The sequence below is a fragment of the Oncorhynchus mykiss genome, chromosome 6 (genome assembly GCF_057628025.1).
Source record: "Oncorhynchus mykiss isolate SJ-2025 chromosome 6, ASM5762802v1, whole genome shotgun sequence".
In the NCBI taxonomy this organism is placed as follows: Eukaryota; Metazoa; Chordata; class Actinopteri; order Salmoniformes; family Salmonidae; genus Oncorhynchus; species Oncorhynchus mykiss.
In genome coordinates this window covers 76,840,785-76,859,388 of record NC_143027.1, presented here as the reverse complement: position 1 = coordinate 76,859,388, position 18,604 = coordinate 76,840,785, and the positions used below count along the sequence as shown (strand labels likewise).

Below are 18,604 nucleotides of genomic sequence, written 5' to 3'. Positions count from 1 at the left end.
ACAAAATGAGGCTAACCATGTATCTGATGGTGTGATTAGGCTGTAGCATTCAGTGCCAGACCAGATATGTATGTGCAGGCATAGTAGGTGTAAACAGGTTTTGGGCTTGTCTTATCTGCATAGATGAATAAACAGTTCCTCTTCAAAGGAACATTCCAACCTGACTGAGACAGACGTGTTCTCATGTACTTTCCAACCACGCAGCCAACAGGAGGAGAGAGCTAAACGTGCTGTGGGGCGGAGTCTGACAGCACATAGCTGTATTATTGCTAAACGGGCGGGTGAATACATGGGAGAAATTTACAATCACATATCACACCTCAACCACCCAGGCCACAGGCGCTCTGATAGCATTGCACGCATACTGTCAGACAGACCACACAGGCGAGGTTTAGATAAAGACAGACAAATGACACAGCTTTTTGAGATAACCATCGCTTTCACATTAATTCTAGTCCCTGGATGATGATGATGAAAGACACAGATGATGTGTTCTTATTTGTTTTCTCCCTCAGAGGGGTAGAGGGTAAACATACCAACGGTACTGAGTGTGAGAGGTGGAGAGAGAGAGGGAGAGAGAGAGGTAGAGAGAGAGAGAGGTCGAGAGAGAGGTAGAGAGAGGTAGAGGTAGAGAGAGAGAGGTAGAGAGAGAGAGGTAGATAGAGAGAGGTAGAGGTAGAGAGAGAGGGAGCGAGAGAGGTATATAGATAGAGAGAGGTAGAGGTAGAGAGAGAGAGGGAGTGAGAGAGGTATATAGATAGAGAGAGGTAGATGTAGAGGTAGAGAGAGAGGTAGAGAGAGAGGGAGGTATATAGATAGAGAGAGGTAGAGGTAGAGGTAGAGAGAGAGGGAGCGAGAGAGGGAGAGAGAGAGGTAGAGAGAGAGGTATAGAGAGGTATAGAGAGGTAGAGAGAGAGGTATATAGATAGAGAGGGGTAGAGGTAGAGGGAGAGAGAGAGGGAGAGAGAGCAGTAGATGATGGTTGATCCAGTCACAAGTGTTTGCCCGTCAGCACATAACAGCGTAGTACCCTAAGGTAGAGAGACTCACAAAGGTGCAGCCAACAAACTTTTGGCGAGAGCACGTACACCAAGGAAGGAAGGAAGGAAGGAAGGAAGGAAGGAAGGAAGGAAGGAAGGCAGGCAGGCAGGCAGGCAGACAGACAGACAGACAGACAGACAGAGCTGGCTGGCAGGCGGTGGTACAGTAGCTATATTATCCTGTTAAGGGGATAAGGAGCAACGGAGCGAAGGGGAAGATGTCTGAGATGTTGTCTCTGATTAACCTGTTCCCTCCGATGACAACTACATCACAGAGCTCTGTTCAACAACTGCCCTCCCACCAACACGGCAGCCAGCCAGACCACCCGCCACCCTCGCCACCCCCTTCTTCCGGGGCCAAACCAGCCACACTAATTAAACAAATGAGAGCAAAGCTGTACACAAGTCATTAATGAACAGCTAACGAACGCCGATGAAGTTTGGTGTCACATGACATCAACTCTCGCCCCTAACGGCCAACGATTCAGCCTATCATGTGGACTGTTGGTTCACAACCTCCCTTCAAGTGGCATCCACCTCTCGCCCTGACTATGTACATCACCCTGTGATGATATGTGGCTCTGGTCATGAAGGTCTAGACTAGACAGAGGTGATGACAGGCACACGTTGTTGAGGATTAAAATCACTTTGCTGTTGACTGACAGACTGTTGTAAATAGATGACTGCTGTTGACTGGCAGTGTTGTAGACAGATGACTGCTGTTGACTGGCAGTGTTGTAGACAGATGACTGCTGTTGACTGACAGACTGTTGTAAATAGATGACTGCTGTTGACTGGCAGTGTTGTAGGCAGATGACTGCTGTTGACTGGCAGTGTTGTAGACAGATGACTGCTGTTGACTGGCAGTGTTGTAGACAGATAACTGCTGTTGACTGGAAGACTGCTGTAGACAGATGACTGCTGTTGACTGGAAGACTGCTGTAGACAGATGACTACTGTTGACTGGCCGTGCTGTAGACAGATGACTGCTGTTGAATGACAGACTGTTGTAAATAGATGACTGCTGTTGACTGGCAGTGGTGTAGACAGATGACTGCTGTTGACTGGCAGACTGTTGTAGACAGATGACTGCTGTTGACTGACAGACTGTTGTAAATAGATGACTGCTGTTGACTGACAGACTGTTGTAAATAGATGACTGCTGTTGAATGACAGACTGTTGTAAATAGATGACTGGCAGTGTTGTAGACAGATGACTGTTGTTGACTGGCAGACTGTTGTAAATAGATGACTGATGTTGACTGGCAGTGTTGTAGACAGATGACTGCTGTTGACTGACAAACTGTTGTAAATAGATGACTGCTGTTGACTGGTAGTGTTGTACACAGATGACTGCTGTTGACTGGAAGACTGCTGTAGACAGATGACAGCTGTTGACTGGCAGAGTGTTGTAGACAGATGACTGCTGTTGACTGGCAGAGTGTTGTAGACAGATGACTGCTGTTGACTGGCAGAGTGTTGTAAACAGATGACTGCTGTTGACTGGCAGACTGTTGTAAACAGATGACTGCTATTATAGGACTATTTCTCTCTATACCATTTGTATTTCATATACCTTTGACTATTGGATGTTCGAATAGGTACTTTAGTATTGCCAGCCTAATCTCGGGAGTTGATAGGCTTGAAGTCATAAACAGCGCAATGCTTGAAGCATGGTGAAGAGCTGCTGGCAAACACAGTAAAGTGATGTTTGAATGAATGCTTACGAGCCTGCTGGTGCCTACCATCACTCAGTCAGACTGCTCTATCAAATAATAGACTTAATTTTAATATAATAACACACAGAAATACGAGCCTTAGGTTAATTAATTAATGTGGTCAAATCCGTAAACTATAATTTCGAAAACAAAACGTTTATTCTTTCAGTGAAATACGGAACCGTTCTGTATTTTATCTAACGGGTGGCATCCATAAGTCAAAATATTGCTGTTACATTGCACATCCACATGTTATATCATTATTACATAAAATTCTGGCAAATTAGTTCGCAACGAGCCAGGCGGCCCAAACTGTTGCATATACCCTGACTCTGCGAACAATGAACGCAAGAGAAGTGACACAATTTCCCTAGTTCAATATTGCCTGCTAACCTGTATTTCTTTTAACTAAATATGCATGTGTAAAAAAATATACTTCTGTGTATTGATTTTAAGAAAGGCATTGATGTTTATGGTTAGGTACATTCGTGAACGATTGTGCTTTTTTCGCAAATGCGCTTTTGTTAAATCATCCCCCGTTTGACGAAATTGGCATCTTAGTTAGGAAAAAATGGTCTTCACTGTCACGTCCTGAACTTTTTTATGTCTATTTTGGTTTGGTCAGGGCGTGAGTTGGGGTGTTTTTCATTTCTATGTTTTGTTCTGTGTGTTGTATTTCTATGTGTTTGGCCTGGTATGGTTCCGAATCAAAGGCAGCTGTCAATCGTTGTCTCTGATTGAGAACCATACTGAGGTAGCCTGTTCCCACCTGTGTTTGTGGGTAGTTGTTTTGTGTATTGCACCTTGCAGAACTGTTTGTTTGTTGTTTTTGTTCAAGTGTTCTTATTTATTAAACGCATTATGAATACTTACCACGCTGCACCTTGGTCTTCTCCTTCTCCCGACGACATTCGTTACAGAACTACCCACCACCAAAGGACCAAGCAGCGGGTAATGGATTCCTGGACATGGGAGGAAATATTGGACAGCAAGGGACCCTGGGCACAGCCTGGAGAGTATCGTCATCCTAAAGAGGAGCTGGAGGCAGCTAGAGAGCGGCGACACTACGAGGAATTGGCTCAAGGTAACGTGCACAAGAGGCAGCCCCAGAATTTTTGGGGGGGAGCACATGGGGAGATTGGCGAAGTCAGGTAGGAGACCTGAGCCAACTCCCCGTGCTTAAGCGCATGGTGTCCCCAGTGCGCACGCATAGCCCGAATCGAGCCAGGAGGGATGAAGCCGGCTCAGCGCATCTGGTCTCCAGTGCGTCTCCTCGGCCCGGGTTATACGGCACCAGCCCTACGCACGGTGTCCCCGGTTCGCCAGCACAGCCCAGTGAGACCTGTTCTAACTCTCCGCACTTGCCGGGCTACAGGGGGTATCCAGCCAGGACAGGTTGTGCAGGCTTGTTGCTCGAGACCTCCAGTGCGCCTCCACGGCCCAGTGCATCCGGTGCCTCGGCCAAGGAAGAGGCCGCCTGTAGGTCTCCCCAGCCTGGTGAGTTCTGTGCCTGCTCCCAGAACCAAGTCTCCCGCCTGTCCGGCGCCGCCAGAGACTCCCGCCTGTCCGGTGCCGCCAGAGTCTCCCGGCTGTCCAGCGCCGCAAGAGTCTCCCTCTTATTCGGGGCCTGCTGTAATGGTCCCCAGTTCGGGGTCTGCGGCGAGGGTCGCCACTCCAGAGGCGCCACCTAAGTGGGCCAAGACTAAGGTGGAGTGGGGTCTTCGTCCCGCACCAGAGCCGGCACCGCGATGAAATGCCCACCCAGACCCTCCCCTATAGGTTCAGGTTTTGCGGCCGGAGTCCGCACCTTTTGGGGGTGGCAGCTGTCAATCAGAGGCAGCTGTCAATCGTTGTCTCTGATTGAGAACCATACATAGGTACCCTGTTCCCACCTGTGTTTGTGGGTAGTTGTTTTGTGTATTGCACCTTGCAGAACTGTTATTTGTTGTTTTTGTTCAAGTGTTCGTATTTATTAATCACATTATGAATACTTACCACGCTGCACCTTGGTCATCTCCTTCTCCCGACGACATTCGTTATATTCACAAAGTTCGCAACGAGCCAGGCAGCCCAAACTGCTGCATATACCCTGACTCTATTGCACAGAACGCAAGAAAAGTGACACAATTTCCCTAGTTAAAAGATGTTAATGTTAGCAGGCAATATTAACTAAATATGCAGGTTTAAAAATATATACTTGAGGCGTTGATGTTTATGGTTAGGTACACATTGGTGCACCGACAGTGCTTTTTTCGCAAATGTGCTTGTTAAATCACTCGTTTGGCGGGTGATATAATTATAAATGAACATGCAACGCATCGTTTATATGCAACCCAGGACAAGCTAGGACTAGTCATATTTTTTATTTATTTTACCTTTATTTAACCAGGCAAGTCAGTTAAGAACACATTTTCATTTTCAATGATGGCCAAGGAACAGTGGGATAACTGCCTTGTTCAGGGGCAGAACGACAGATTTTTACCTTGTCAGCTCGGGGATTTGATCTTGCAACCTTTCGGTTACTAGTCCAACGCTCTAACCACTAGGCTATCCTGCAGCCCCAATATCATCAACCATGTGTAGTTAACTAGTGATTATGTTAAGATTGATTGTTTTTATAAGATATGTTTAATGCTAGCTAGCACCTTACCTTGCCTCCTTGCTGCACTCGCATAACAGCCTGCCACGCAGTCTCCTCGTGGAGTGCAATGTAATCGGCCATGATCGGTGTCCAAAAATGTCGATTAACGCATGTTACGAAAACTAAATAATCAGCCATTCCGATTAATCAGTCAACCTCTAGTTTTCACTCCTCCCTTGTACTTGATTGAGGAATTAAGGTCACTAATTAGTAAGGAACTGCCCTCACCTGGTTGTCTTACTGTTCATTGGAAGGAAAAAACCTGCAGACCCTCCATGGAATGAGTTGACACCCCTGGTCTATGGGAACTCCCCTTGTTGCTGCTATGGGTGTATGTGTTAAAATACGTTTATTTTCTGGTAGTTGGTGGACCCTGCCACAGTATGGGGCCTCTCCCTCTGGGTCCTATAGCTCCTGTCACCAGGCCTGTCACTGTGTCACAGCCTGGACTGCAGCAGCCTGGGCTCTGTCCACTCTGTCCCTCTTCATTGTGGAACAAGAAGAGTACCATCTTTCAAATTCCCATCTGGGACAGGGAATCCCCATTGTTCCTCTCTCTGGGTCCCACCCTCTGTCACTGAGGACACAAAGGACATGTCATCATGGTGGAGGACACAGGAGGGGGGTTAGGAGTAACATGAGAGGAGGGTCTCTCTCTCTCTCTCTCTCTCTGAGTGGCTCTCCAGGGGTGCAACTGGTGGCTGACACAGTGGAGAACTTACCACAGCCTGAACATAACTCCAGCCGGGCCCCTGTGACCCTACTGTGGCCCTTGCTGACCCATGGGCTTGATGACAGGCTGGGCCTTTTGTCCAGGAGCGCTGTACCTAGGTGAGGGCAGGGGAGGGCAGGGGTAGACAGGGGCAGTAAACAAAGGTGGTGTGGAGGGTGGGAGAAGAGATGATGGACCCCAGGTCAGAGGACAGTGATGGACAGCTGAGTGATGAGTGCAGCTGTGGACCTGGAGACCTACATCTCTCTATCAATGAGACCTACATCTCTCTCACCTCTCCATCAATGAGACCTACATCTCTCTCTTCATCTTTCGATCAATGAGACCTACATCTCTCTCTTCATCTCTTTATCAATGAGACCTACATCTCTCTCTTCTCTACATCTCTCTATCAATGAGACATACATCTCTCTATCAATGAGACCTACATCTCTCTCTTCATCTCTTTATCAATGAGACCTACATCTCTCTCTTCTCTACATCTTTCTATCAATGAGACGTACATCTCTCTCTATCAACGGGACCTAAATCTCTCTATCTCCCACTGATCTGATGAGTATTGTGTGAGAGAGAATAAAGACCTCAACAATGCTGGTGAGAATAGCTAGATACACTAAGCAGCTACATGAAAATGAACATAACAGTTGTACTGCCGTACTAAAGACTGTGCCAAGTACAGACCTACAATAGATCAGTTTCAATTACCTTTTTCAAAGCAAAAGGACTAACAAATATATGCAATTATTACATAACTAAATAGTTTGAGGAAAAATATAGTAGTCTATTTATTCATGGTAAACTAATTAGAAATGACAATGATGGTCATGTTGAACTGAAATAAGACGTGTGGAGAAAAGCATTGTGTAGTCAGGAAGTGTAATGGTTTGAGGTCATGCAGTTTTCCATTGGAAGATGAACTTCCGAGCCCCTGGAATACAGCAGCCCCTTGATTTATGCAGTCGAAGCTGTCCAACTGCTTCCCAGGTCAAAGGTCATCGGCTGCTGCCCACTCTCCTACCGTTCTGTCCACACACACAGCCCTCTGTGCATACCAACCGAGAGGACAGAGGCTGCCGTGTCAGCCAGAAACCCTCCTACTGAGTCATAAACACCTACTCTTACCCTCTCTCCTCCCCTCCTCTCCTCCCCTCCAGAGGAAGGCTGGGGCTACACTCTGTTGATCTTACACTCCACACCCGCCCCACACTCCTTTTACACAGAGCCTGGTAAGAGAACAGAGGAGAGGAATGAAAGGGAGGTAGTAAAGAGAGCGAGACGCAGAATGAACGGAACAGAATGAAAGAAAAGAAGAGAAAAGCCACAGAGAAGGGCCAGATGGGTACCTTCACAGTCCATTTATCAAACCCAATGTGCCTCCCCCTCTCCTCTATCTCCTCCTCCTCCCTTCCCCTCCCCGCCGCTCTCATGTCCTAAACCCCCATGTAATTCTGTAATCATTTTCATTATCATATAATGACCTTACAAAGCCTACAGCAGTTTGCACGGTCAGTACAAAATTCACAGCTGTTCCCTTCAGTGTTTGCTCGCCGGCTGTGACAGTGCAGCCTTTTTATTGGTCCAGAGGCATGACCTTTGGCTCTGATAGGTCGGCACGGGGTCACCTCACCCAGGAAGGTTTGAGGTGGCCGCAGGCACAGCACAGGTCACAACACCTGTCAATAAGTTAGAACATACTACGACAAGAAGTCATGATTCATGTCCACACGACAACTAACAACAACCTTCCAGGTCTCTGGCTCGAGGCTCCCCAGATCTAATCAATGTCAACCTAAAGGGCTCCAGTATAGCAAAGTTTCCAAGGGGTCATACATTCTGGATGGCAAAGGATAAGTAAGTACCTAGTGTTTACCTTACCCTCATGGTGTATTCTTTAACTGTCATGCTAGGGAACAGCCCCCTCACTCACTCACAGACCGAATACTGGCTGTTTGGAGGGCCACTCATAGGACATTTATCTAAGGGCATGGTAGACAGCATATATACAGTACCAGTCAAAAGTTTGGACAAACCGACTCATTCAAGGGTTTTTCTTTATTTTTACTATTTTCTACATTGTAGAATAATATTTAAGACACCAAAAAGATTAAATAACACATATGGAATAATGTAGTAAACAAAGAAAAGTGTTTAACAAATCAAAATATATTTTAGATACTTAAAAGTAGCCACCCTTTGCCTTAATGACAGCTTTGCACACTCTTGGCATTCTCATAACCAGCTTCATGAGGTCGTCACCTGGAATGTATTTCAATTAACAGGTGTGCCTTGTTAAATGTTCATTTGTGGAATTTCTTTCCTTCTTAATGCATTTGAGCCAATCAGTTGTGTTATCACAAGGTAGGGTTGGTATGCAGAAGAGCCCTATTTGGTAAAAGACCGAGTCCATATTATGGCAAGAACAGCTAAAAAAAACATCCAGTGCTATGATGAAACTGGCTCTCATGAGGACCGCCACAGGAATGGAAGACCCGACGTCACCTCTGCTGCAGAGGATAAGTTCATTAGTTACCAGCCTCAGAAATCGGCAATTAACTGTACCTCAGATTGCAGCCCAAATAAATAAATGCTTCACAGAGTTCAAATTACAGACATCAACATCAACTGTTCAGAGGAGACTGCGTGAATCAGGCCTTCATGGTCAGATTGCTGCAAAGAAACCACTACGAAAGGACACCAATAATAAGAAGAGACTTGCTTGGGCCAAGAAACACGAGCAATGGACATTAGACCAGCGGAAATCTGTCCTTTGGTCTGAATCCAAATTTGAGATTTTTGGTTCTAACCGCCGTGTCTTTGTGAGACGCAGAGTAGGTGAACGGATGATCTCTGCATGTGTGGTTCCCACCGTGAAGCATGGAGGAGGAGGTGAGATGGTGATTTGCTGGTGACACTGTCAATGATTTATTTAGAATTCAAGGCACACTTAACCAGCATAGCTACCCAGCATTCTGCAGCGATACGCCATCCCATCTGGTTTGCGCTTAGTGAGACTATCATTTGTTTTTCAACAGGACAATGACCCAAAACACACCTCCAGGATGTGTATGGGCTATTTGACCAAGAAGGAGAGTGATGGTGCTGCATTAGATGACCTGGCCTCCCCAATCATCCGACCTAAACCCAATTGAGATAGTTTGGGATGAGATGGACCGATGAAGTAAAAGCAGCCAAATAAGTGCTCAGCATATGTGGGAATTCAAGGCTTTTGGAAAAGCATTCTTCATGAAGCTGGTTGAGAGAATGCCAAGAGTGTGCAAATCTGTCATCAAGGCAAAGGGTGGCTACTTTGAAGGATCTCAAAAAACACTGCTTTTGTTACTACTAGTGTTACTTCATAGTTTTGATGTCTTCACTATTATATTACAATGTAGAAAATAGTAAAAATAAAGAAAAACCCTTGAATGAGTAGGTGTCCAGAACTTTTGACTGGTACTGTATATCAAAGCTTTCTCAATACGCACCCAACAGAAACCAAGTTACAGGACAAAAAGCTCATAAGAATAAGAAAGGCTTCATAACTTCACTGTTGCAGTGGGGATGAATGGACGGCCCTCACAGTGCTGGGGGAGCGAAGGCATTCCTCACCCTGAGTACCCATAATTCACTGGTGAAGACCTGGCGGTCACGGGGAATCTCTCTCTCTCTATATATATATATATATATATATATATATATCTATATATCTATCTATCTATCTCTATATATATATATATATATATATATATATATATATATATATATATATATATATATATATATATATATATATATATATATAGTGGTAAAAGTACCTGAGGGAATACTGGGCTGAGAGCTAGCAGGCACAGGTTCGCTGAGCGCTCTAGTGCTTTAACTGGTCGTGTTTAAGAAACAAAAGTCAGGGAAAAACTTCATCAATCAGCTTGCTGTGTTTATGTTTCTGTGCCTTTAGCTAGAGTAATCCATCATGTTGTTTTGTGTTTTGAAACCTTTAGCGAGCATTATTCTCTGAATGGTTTCCACGGAAACAAAAGAACAGCAGAACGCAGACAGTGGAGCCTGTTGAATACTGAGTCTACTGAAACCTAATTAAACCTTCATATAAATAGAACACATAAAAACAGTCAAATTAATCTACTGGTTCATTTTAAAAAGTACCATTTTGGTGAGTGGTTTTATGGAAATAAATGAATGTTTGAATCTGTCAGACTAAACTGAGATGAACTTTGGTCTCTCTTTCTCTCTCTAATATATCAACATTCATATTGTTTATCTTTGATTAGGAACAATGAAACTACTTCTGAACAAAATCCTGCAGAGACCCCAAAGTGAAGCTATCTTTCATCACAACGTGTTTCTTTTCCCTTAACCCTCCATATCTCAAATCATTATCAGAATCGTCTCTTAACATTGCGCGAGGCCATGTGTTTCGTTTTGTCTAAACGTCGTCTGTTGACGGCCACTTCACAGACGACCCCCAGCTTGCTTTTTGGGGAGATGCATTACCTGCGTGCAGAGAGATAGGGAGCAGTCGGAGTTCAAACACATTACGGCTGTATGTGTGTGTGTGTATATGTATGTGTATGTGTGTGTGTGTATATATGTCTGTGTGTGTATATGTCTGTGTATATGTCTGTGTGTGTGTGTGTGTGTGTGTGTGTGTGTGTGTGTGTGTGTGTGCGTGTATGGCGCTGTCCCCCCAATCTAATCACTCTATCCTGCTGATTAAATAAACTCCTGTCTGAATCGAAGACAGGGACCCTGCATTTCCTGTCCTGAGCCTTGTTATTGGTTTCCCTGCGAAGTGTGAGGGCTGGGCTGTGTGTGTGTGTGTGCGGCTGGGCTGGAACAGACATTTGTGGGTTGGTAGTGCGGGTGTTGTAGTAGTGTTGAGGGGTGGGTGTAGTGACTAGTGGGATGGTTTCTAGCTTTCAGCACCTGCGTTAGGAATGCAGTTCAGATGGCCAGCCCTCCCTCCTTCCCTCCTCCAGAGGCTGAGAGGCCGACGAGGTGTGTGGAAACTGTCTGTTTACAAGAATCATCTGGTCAGGGCGTAGCTCGGGTCAACAAAAGGGCCACATCAAAACAGAGGCGGGCCACAGGGTTATGGGGGTGACAGAGGGTATGGAGGGGAGAGGGTAGGGGGCTGTCTGTCCAGATAGCCAGCAGAAGTGTGCTTAATGCCTTTTTGGAGAAATAAACATTTCCCTGGTTGGCATGAATCTGAATCTGTAGTGTGTGGTCTATGTGTTTGTCCCTGGTTGGTATTCATCTGTAGTGTGTGGTCTGTGTGTGTTTGTCCCTGGTTGGTATTAATCTGTAGTGTGTGGTCTGTGTGTGTTTGTCCCTGGTTGGTATTAATCTGTAGTGTGTGGTCTATGTCTTTGTCCCTGGTTGGTATTAATCTGTAGTGTGTGGTCTGTGTGTGTTTGTCCCTGGTTGGTATTAATCTGAATCTGTAGTGTGTGGTCTATGTGTTTGTCCCTGGTTGGTATTCATCTGTAGTGTGTGGTCTGTGTGTGTTTGTCCCTGGTTGGTATTAATCTGTAGTGTGTGGTCTGTGTGTTTGTCCCTGGTTGGTATTAATCTGTAGTGTGTGGTCTGTGTGTGTTCATTCCCCGGTTTGTATTAATCTGTAGTGTGTGGTCTGTGTGTTTGTCCCTGGTTGGTATTAATCTGTAGTGTGTGGTCTGTGTGTGTTTGTCCCTGGTTGGTATCAATCTGTAGTGTGTGGTCTGTGTGTGTTTGTCCCTGGTTGGTAATCATCTGTAGTGTGTGGTCTGTGTGTGTTTGTCCCTGGTTGGTATTAATCTGTAGTGTGTGGTCTGTGTGTGTTCATTCCCCGGTTTGTATTAATCTGTAGTGTGTGGTCTGTGTGTTTGTCCCTGGTTGGTGTTAATCTGTAGTGTGTGGTCTGTGTGTGTTTGTCCCTGGTTGGTATTAATCTGTAGTGTGTGGTCTGTGTGTTTGTTCCTGGTTGGTATTAATCTGTAGTGTGTGATCTGTGTGTGTTTGTTCCTGGTTGGTATTAATCTGTAGTGTGTGGTCTGTGTGTGTGTTGTCCCTGGTTGATATTAATCTGTAGTGTGTGGTCTGTGTGTGTTTGTCCCTGGTTGGTATCAATCTGTAGTGTGTGGTCTGTGTGTGTTTGTCCCTGGTTGGTATTCATCTGTAGTGTGTGGTCTGTGTGTGTTTGTCCCTGGTTGGTATTCATCTGTAGTGTGTAGTCTGTGTGTGTTTGTCCCTGGTTGGTATTAATCTGTAGTGTGTGGTCTGTGTGTGTTCATTCCCCGGTTGGTATTAATCTGTAGTGTGTGGTCTGTGTGTGTTTGTCCCTGGTTGGTATTAATCTGTAGTGTGTGGTCTGTGTGTGTTTGTCCCTGGTTGGTATTAATCTGTAGTGTGTGGTCTGTGTGTTTGTTCCTGGTTGGTATTAATCTGTAGTGTGTGATCTGTGTGTGTTTGTTCCTGGTTGGTATTAATCTGTAGTGTGTGGTCTGTGTGTGTTTGTCCCTGGTTGATATTAATCTGTAGTGTGTGGTCTGTGTGTGTTTGTCCCTGGTTGGTATCAATCTGTAGTGTGTGGTCTGTGTGTGTTTGTCCCTGGTTGGTATTCATCTGTAGTGTGTGGTCTGTGTGTGTTTGTCCCTGGTTGGTATTCATCTGTAGTGTGTAGTCTGTGTGTGTTTGTCCCTGGTTGGTATTAATCTGTAGTGTGTGGTCTGTGTGTGTTTGTCCCTGGTTGATATTAATCTGTAGTGTGTGGTCTGTGTGTGTTTGTCCCTGGTTGGTATTAATCTGTAGTGTGTGGTCTGTGTGTGTTCATTCCCCTCCATGCTCTTTAGGTTCTTACCAGAGCCAGGGCCTGGGTCTCGTCTGCCCCTGACCACAGGGTGTCCAGGCTGGGACACACAGGGAGAGAGAGTTCCTTACAGCTGGGGCCCCGTGGCTAATTATGACCCCCCCTCTACTGCTTTGGTGCCGTTGTCTCAGAAAGACACACACTAAGCTACACACACAGGCATACAACACACGGGAATGCACACACACATCATTGCGGACGCACACACACACACACAGGAACATACACACACTACACATTATACACACACATTATTACATATACATCCTTATAAACTAGGTGGTTTATGAAAGCTGATTGGCAGACAGACGTGGTATGTCAGACCATATACCATGGGTGACCATGGGTGATTTATGGTATATGGCCAATATACCACGGCTAAGGGGCTGTATCCAGGCACTCCGCGTTGAGTCGTGCATAAGGACAGCCCTTTGCTGTAGTATATTGGCCATATAACACACCCCCTCTGGCCTTACTGCTTAATTATACCATGGCATTGTTGAATACTCATTTCTGATTGGCTTGAAGGGCATTCTAGGACATACATTATTTCCAACGTTGCCAACTTTGTGACTTTTCAGACCCCTCCATGGACTTTTATTGGTAAACTATTCTAGCTACTATTCACACTGGCGTGTCGTGGGACACACCTTCCACATCGTGCATTGTTTTCAATAGAGCGCATAGGCCCTGGTTGATTATCCCTTACATAACATTCTCCCACACAAAACACATAATGTTTTGTGTGGGAGGGTGTTATGGGTGTATATGTAATAATATGTAGTGTGTGTGTGTGTGTGTGTGTGTGTCAAAGTTCAAATAGGGGGTGCTTATATTTGTCCTGTTTCACTGCAGGTACAAGCGGGTAACCTGTACAAGTGTGAGGTGTGAAATGGAAATGTACATCCCAACTCCCCCTGAGACACCCTCGGAGAGCGGCTGTGTGTGTGTGTGTGTGTGTGTGTGTCTTTCTGAGAAAAAGGCACCGAAACAGTAGAGGGGGGGTTACCACTACCAGTGGAGAGAGAGATGGAACAGCTAAAACAAACACATTATGTTTTGTGTGGGAGGGTGTTATGGGTGTATATGTAATAATATGTAGGGTGTTCACCCACTCTGGGCAGAGTGGGTGAAAAGGCGCTTTGGTTATGAAATTTCACTTCCTTACATTATAAAATACATCTTAACAAGACAAATATTATTATTCATGTTCTGAATCGTTCAGTGGGGTGTTTCTCTAAAAGCTACATTTGCACACGACCCTGATTAAACGTAAAAGGCTGTGAAAAAAGAAGCTTGGTATTCGCTCAGTTCTCCGTTGACATTTCACAGAGATACGCTTGTTTTTACAGACGCCATGCAAAGTTCCACTTTTTTTCTCTGGCCTCCATTGACTTAGTCACACTAATTCTGGCCGTCCTACAAGGTTCTGACAGAGAGATGAGGCTTGGACCATTGGTTTTCCGTTAGAGGATGATCTACACAATTCATTATTTAACCCACTGGGCAAAAGATGCATTTGTGTGTGTGTGTGTGTGCGCGCGCGCACAGATATGTGTGTGCATTCCTGTGTATGCATGCCTGTGTGTGTGGCTGAGTGTGTCTTTCTGAGACAAGGGCACCAAAGCAGTGGGGGGTAGGGTGTTACCACTACCAGAGTGGAGAGAGAGATGGAACAGCTAAAATAAACATATTATGTTTTGTGTGGGAGGGTGTTATGGGTGTATATGTAATAACATGTGTGTATAATATGTATTGTGTGTGTATTCCTGTGTGTGTGGGGGGGGGGGGGTTACTGCTGTTGTTGTTTACTGTTGTTGGTGGTTATTTGCTTACCTGTCTCTCCAGGTCTGTCTGTGCTGCTGTCTGTCTGTCAGGGCAGTTAGCAGGGTCTCTGCCATCTCTCTCCTGCCCTCCTCCGGTTGTCCCTCTTCCTCTACCGCTGCCAGTAAGAGTTGCGTCTGAAAGATAGGTAGTAAAGTAAAGGAAATTATGTATTAAAATGACATGGTTCCATACCTCCATTCTGTCTATGAATCCAAAGAAAACCATATATCAGACTAACCAGGCCTAATTTGGCGCAGGCAGAGTTTGAGCTGTTCTGAACACTTCCTGACTCGCCTGTTCGAGGTACAGACTTCCTGGACATGTCATTTGATGCGTCTATTTGTCCTGGATACATGCTGTCGTTGTTGAGACAACATTCAGAAACCAGTTGTTATCACAAAAACGTCTCTAAAGTCCGAACAGTTTGAGCTCCAGACTATTATGACCCCATCATGGCATCAAAGCATACTCTCACGAAGACCGACATGCTGTCTCTTTTGCTCTACGACGATCACAAGCCACACTCGTTAGAACAGGGGTTTTCTACATAGAAGATCATAAATAAGTATTGCATTGTGAAAAATTCCTGATGTTTTGCTGGGCTTTCTAAAAACTCCCAGACAGACATGAAACACTTACAGACAAATCACAGACATGGGTATAAGACAATGGGTGATGTTTTGTGGATATGACAGTCCTTTTCATTCATTTCTGCCCAGGGAATAGAGTCTATAATGCAGGGAATAGTGTCTAACGCAGGGAATACTGTCTATAATGCAGGGAATAGCATCTAAAACCCAGGGGATAGTGTCTATAATGCAGGGAATAGAGGCTATTATGCAGGGAATAGAGTCTATAATGCAGGGAATAGCATCTAAAACGCAGGGAACAGTGTCCAATGCAGGGAAGAGAGTCTATAATGCAGGGAATAGAGTCTATAATGCAGGGAATAGCATCTAAAATGCAGGTAATAGAGTATAATGCAGGGAACAGCGTCTATAATGCAGGGAATAGAGTCTATAATGCAGAGAATAGCATCTAAAATGCAGGTAATTATGAGTCTACAATGCAGGGAATAGTGTCTAATACAGGGAATAGAGTCTATAATGCAGGGAATAGAGTCTATAATGCAGGGAATAGCGTCTAAAATGCAGGTAATAGAGTATAATGCAGGGAACAGCGTCTATAATGCAGGGAATAGAGTCTATAATGCAGAGAATAGCATCTAAAATGCAGGTAATTATGAGTCTACAATGCAGGGAATAGTGTCTAATGCAGGAAATGGAGTATAATGCAGGGAATAGCATCTAAAACGCAGGGAATAGAGTCTCATGCAGGGAATAGAGTCTATAATGCAGGGAATAGCATCTAAAACAGGGAATGGTGTCTAATGCAGGGAATAGAGTCTATAATGCAGGGAATAGCATCTAAAACATGGAATAGTGTCTAATGCAGGGAATAGAGTCTATAATGCAGGGAATAGCATCTAAAACGCAGGGAATAGAGTCTAGTGCAGGGAATAGAGTCTATAATGCAGGGAATAGCATGGAAAACACAGGGAATAGAGTCTAATGCAGGGAAAAGAGTCAATAATGCAGGGAATAGCATCTAAAACGCAGGGAATTGTGTCTAATGCAGGGAATAGCATCTAAAATGCAGGGAATAGAGTCTAAAATGCAGGGAATAGCATCAAAAACGCAGGGAATAGCATCAAAAACGCAAGGAATAGTGTCTAATGCAGGGAATAGCATCTAAAACGCAGGGAATAGAGTCTAGTGCAGGGAATAGAGTATATAATGCAGGGAATAGCATGGAAAACGCAGGGAATAGAGTCTAATGCAGGGAATAGAGTCAATAATGCAGGGAATAGCATCTAAAACATGGAATAGGGTCTAATGCAGGGAATAGAGTCTATAATGCAGGGAATAGCATCTAAAACAGGGAATAGTGTCAAATGCTAGGAATAGAGTCTATAATGCAGGGAAGAGCATCTAAAACAGAGGGAACAGTGTCTATAATGCAGGGAATAGCATCTAAAACGCAGGGAAAGAGTCTATAATGCAGGGAATAGAGTCTATAATGCAGGGAAGAGAGTCAATAATGCAGGAAATAGTGTATAATGCAGGGAATAGTGTATAATGCAGGGAAAAGAGTCTATAATGCAGGGAATTGCATCTGAAACGCAGGGAATAGTGTCTATAATGCAGGGAATAGAGTCTATTATGCAGGGAATAGAGTCTATAATGCAGGGAATAGAGACTATAATGCAGGGTATAGCATCTAAAACGCAGGGAACAGTGTCTAATGCAGGGAAGAGAGTCTATAATGCAGGGAAGAGTGTCTATAATGCAGGGTATAGAGTCTATAATGCAGGGAATGGTGTCTATAATGCAGGGAGTAGTGTCTATAATGCAGGGAATGGTGTCTATAATGCAGGGAATGGTGTCTATTATGCAGGGAGTAGAGTCTATAATGCAGGGAGTAGAGTATATAATCCCGGAAGTAGTGTCTATAATCTCGGGAGTAGTGTCTATAATGCAGGGTATAGAGTCTATAATGCAGGGAGTAAAGTATATAATGCAAGGAGTAGAGTCTATAATGCAGGGAATGGTGTCTATAATGCAGGGAGTAGAGTCTATAATGCAGGGAGTAGAGTCTATAATGCAGGGTATAGAGTCTATAATGCAGGGTATAGAGTCTATAATGCAGGGTATAGAGTCTATAATGCAGGGAGTAGAGTCTATAATGCAGGGAGTAGAGTATATAATGCAGGGAGTAGAGTCTATAATGCAGGGAATAGCATCTAAAACATGGAATAGTGTCTAATGCAGGGAATAGAGTCTATAATGCAGGGAATAGCATCTAAAACGCAGGGAATAGAGTCTAGTGCAGGGAATAGAGTCTATAATGCAGGGAATAGCATGGAAAACACAGGGAATAGAGTCTAATGCAGGGAAAAGAGTCAATAATGCAGGGAATAGCATCTAAAACGCAGGGAATTGTGTCTAATGCAGGGAATAGCATCTAAAATGCAGGTAATAGAGTCTATAATGCAGGGAATGGCATCTAAAATGCAGGGAATTGTGTCTAATGCAGGGAATAGAGTCTATAATGCTGGGAATAGAGTCTAAAATGCAGGGAATAGCATCAAAAACGCAGGGAATAGCATCAAAAACGCAAGGAATAGTGTCTAATGCAGGGAATAGCATCTAAAACGCAGGGAATAGAGTCTAGTGCAGGGAATAGAGTCTATAATGCAGGGAATAGCATGGAAAACGCAGGGAATAGAGTCTAATGCAGGGAATAGAGTCAATAATGCAGGGAATAGCATCTAAAACAGGGAATAGTGTCAAATGCTAGGAATAGAGTCTATAATGCAGGGAAGAGCATCTAAAACAGAGGGAACAGCGTCTATAATGCAGGGAATAGCATCTAAAACGCAGGGAAAGAGTCTATAATGCAGGGAATAGAGTCTAGTGCAGGGAATAGAGTATATAATGCAGGGAATAGCATGGAAAACGCAGGGAATAGAGTCTAATGCAGGGAATAGAGTCAATAATGCAGGGAATAGCATCTAAAACATGGAATAGGGTCTAATGCAGGGAATAGAGTCTATAATGCAGGGAATAGCATCTAAAACGCAGGGAATAGAGTCTAGTGCAGGGAATAGAGTATATAATGCAGGGAATAGCATGGAAAACGCAGGGAATAGAGTCTAATGCAGGGAATAGAGTCAATAATGCAGGGAATAGCATCTAAAACATGGAATAGGGTCTAATGCAG

At 44.5% G+C, this 18,604-nt stretch overlaps 1 protein-coding gene across 4 annotated transcripts in view; it reads right to left on the bottom strand.

Moving 5' to 3' along the window:
- LOC110526968 (alpha-ketoglutarate-dependent dioxygenase FTO) overlaps positions 1-18,604 on the bottom strand; it is a 203,666-nt gene that overhangs the window by 87,384 nt on the left and 97,678 nt on the right. For 2 of the 4 annotated variants that reach the window (XM_090238906.1, XM_090238907.1), the window contains exons 8-9: positions 14,831-14,955; positions 5,117-6,226 (exon numbers count right to left, since the gene is read on the bottom strand). In XM_090238906.1, the coding sequence (XP_090095032.1) occupies positions 6,160-6,226; positions 14,831-14,955 (192 nt within the window). In that variant the 3' untranslated portion in view covers positions 5,117-6,159. Of the gene's footprint in view, positions 1-5,116; positions 6,227-14,830; positions 14,956-18,604 lie in introns of those variants that run through there. The other 2 variants (XM_036980992.2, XM_036980993.2) reach the window with 1 other exon arrangement.